Here is a 2,078-nt window from a genome sequence, read left to right as displayed (position 1 = left end):
ATATTAAATCAGTAACTAAAATTAATCATCATGTATTTATATTCTAACATGTATTTTATATTAGTGATTAGTTTTGATAGTTGATTTTAATATAGAGTGAAATAAACATTACAATATCTGATAGGACCAGCAACAACAAAATGATCAAGCTTTATTGATATACAGGGATGACCAATTAGTTCTTCCTAAAAAGTTCTACACAGTTGGAACTATCAACTCAGAGAGAGAAATTCTCTCCAACTACTTCTCCTTTTGTAACACAGCCCAAACCTATTAATAATGGATGCCTCTCTATCAATACTCCCCACTTAGACAACCACCTTGTCCTCAAGGTGGAACTCTGGAAAGGTGGCCCACAATATCGCCACTCGCTCCCAACTGTCCTCACAAGGAGAGAGACCCACCCAGCGCACCAAATACTCCAAAGCCCCGTCTTCTGTGATTCGCGATGCCACGATCTGAGATGGAAGCATCATCAGCTCACTATCCTCAACCACCAGCCTCGGTGGAAGCATCTATACCTACTGTTGCGGAGGAACGGTTTTCAATTTGCTAACGTGAAAGACTGGGTGGAGCCTGCACCCTTGAGGCATGGCTAACCTGTATGCCACTGCCCCTATCCTCTCAACCACCTCAAACGGTCCATAGTAACGATATCTTAGTTTCTCATTGACCCTCCGCGCTAGTGTCCGCATCCGATAAGGTTGCATTTTCAAATATACCTACTCACCCGGCTTGAACTCGACATCCCTTCAATGCTTATCTGTTGCTTGTTTCATCTGCTAATGCGCCTGCACCAAGTGCATCTTCAGCTCTGCCAACACCGCATCCCTGGCTGCGGCCAATGTTGCCACCTCTTCAACATTCGATGGAAACGTCTCTCCACGGAAAAGAACAAGTGTTGGCACACCATAAAGTGCTTGAAATGGAGTAGTCTGAGCTAAGGCATTGTAGGAGGTGTTAAACTAAAACTCCGCTCATGATAGCCACTCCAACCATTTCTTTGGGTAGCCCCCCACAAAGCACCACAAATAAGTGTCCAAACAGCGATTCACCACTTCGGTTTGGCCATCAATTTGCGGATAAAATGTCGTGCTGTACTTCAATTTTGTCCCTGCAGCTTGGAATAGTTTATACCAAAACTTACTCATGAACACCCTATCCCTATCTGATATGATTGACTTAGGAAACCTGTGTAGTTTAACCACCTCCTTAATAAAGGCTAATGACACCTCCTTGGCTAAAAATGGATGATCTAGGGAGATAAAGTGAGCGTATTTAGTTAACCGATCGAGCACCACCAGGATAGTGTCCATGCTTTTGAATTTTGACAATGCTGCCACAAAATCCATCATAACGTGCTCCCAAACTCTCTCCGGGATCGGTAGGGGGCTGCAACAGTCCCGCTGGTTTCATCGTTGCATGCTTGTTTTACTGGCAAGTGTGGCAGCCCACAATATAATCCCTGACTCGTTGCCTCATGCCACACCAATGAACCGCTGCTATCAGCTTCTTATAGGTTCGAAAGAAGCCTAAATGACCACCTGTCCCACTATCATGGGACTCAGTCAACAAAAGTGGGATCTGAGAAGAATTTGCGGGTAACATTGCTCTCCCTTGATAAAACAGTTGACCATTGTGTAGGAAATACCCCGGATAGTCATCCAGCCCATGCTGCAGGGCGACCACGATCTTTTGTAGCTCTTGGTCGTGAGCTACCTCCACTTCCACCGTTTCCCAAAGGTTCATGTGCACCACCGAGATTGCCCTTGCCATCATTTGTCGTGACAACGCATCTGCTGCCTTATTCTCAAGGCCTAGCCGGTATCGGATCTCAAAATCCAAGCCTAATAATTTAGTGGTCCACGTCAAGTAAGCTGGGTCTATGAGTGGCTGGTCCATGAGAAACTTCAGACTTCATTGATCTGTGAGAACAATAAAATGGCGACCCAACAAGTAATGCCGCCACTTTTGGACAGTGAAGACAATGGCCATCAACTCCCTCATATGCAGATTTTTGCCGGGACCTTGGAGATAGTGCTTGGCTTAGGAACGCTATTGGTCTGCCTTGCTGGGAC

At 45.4% G+C, this 2,078-nt stretch overlaps 1 protein-coding gene across 1 annotated transcript; it reads right to left on the bottom strand.

Moving 5' to 3' along the window:
* Nucleotides 1-1,431: 1,431 nt before the first annotated feature.
* On the bottom strand, nt 1,432-1,776 carry LOC148563562 (uncharacterized). Its single transcript, XM_088486853.1, has one exon. The coding sequence runs from the start codon at nt 1,774-1,776 to the stop codon at nt 1,432-1,434; it is 345 nt and encodes a 114-aa protein (XP_088342979.1).
* Nucleotides 1,777-2,078: the final 302 nt, after the last annotated feature.

This window comes from Arachis ipaensis, chromosome B5 (genome assembly GCF_059453495.1).
Source record: "Arachis ipaensis isolate K30076 ecotype BB chromosome B5, ASM5945349v1, whole genome shotgun sequence".
Taxonomy (NCBI): Eukaryota; Viridiplantae; Streptophyta; class Magnoliopsida; order Fabales; family Fabaceae; genus Arachis; species Arachis ipaensis.
This window is presented reverse-complemented; position numbering and strand designations above follow the sequence as displayed.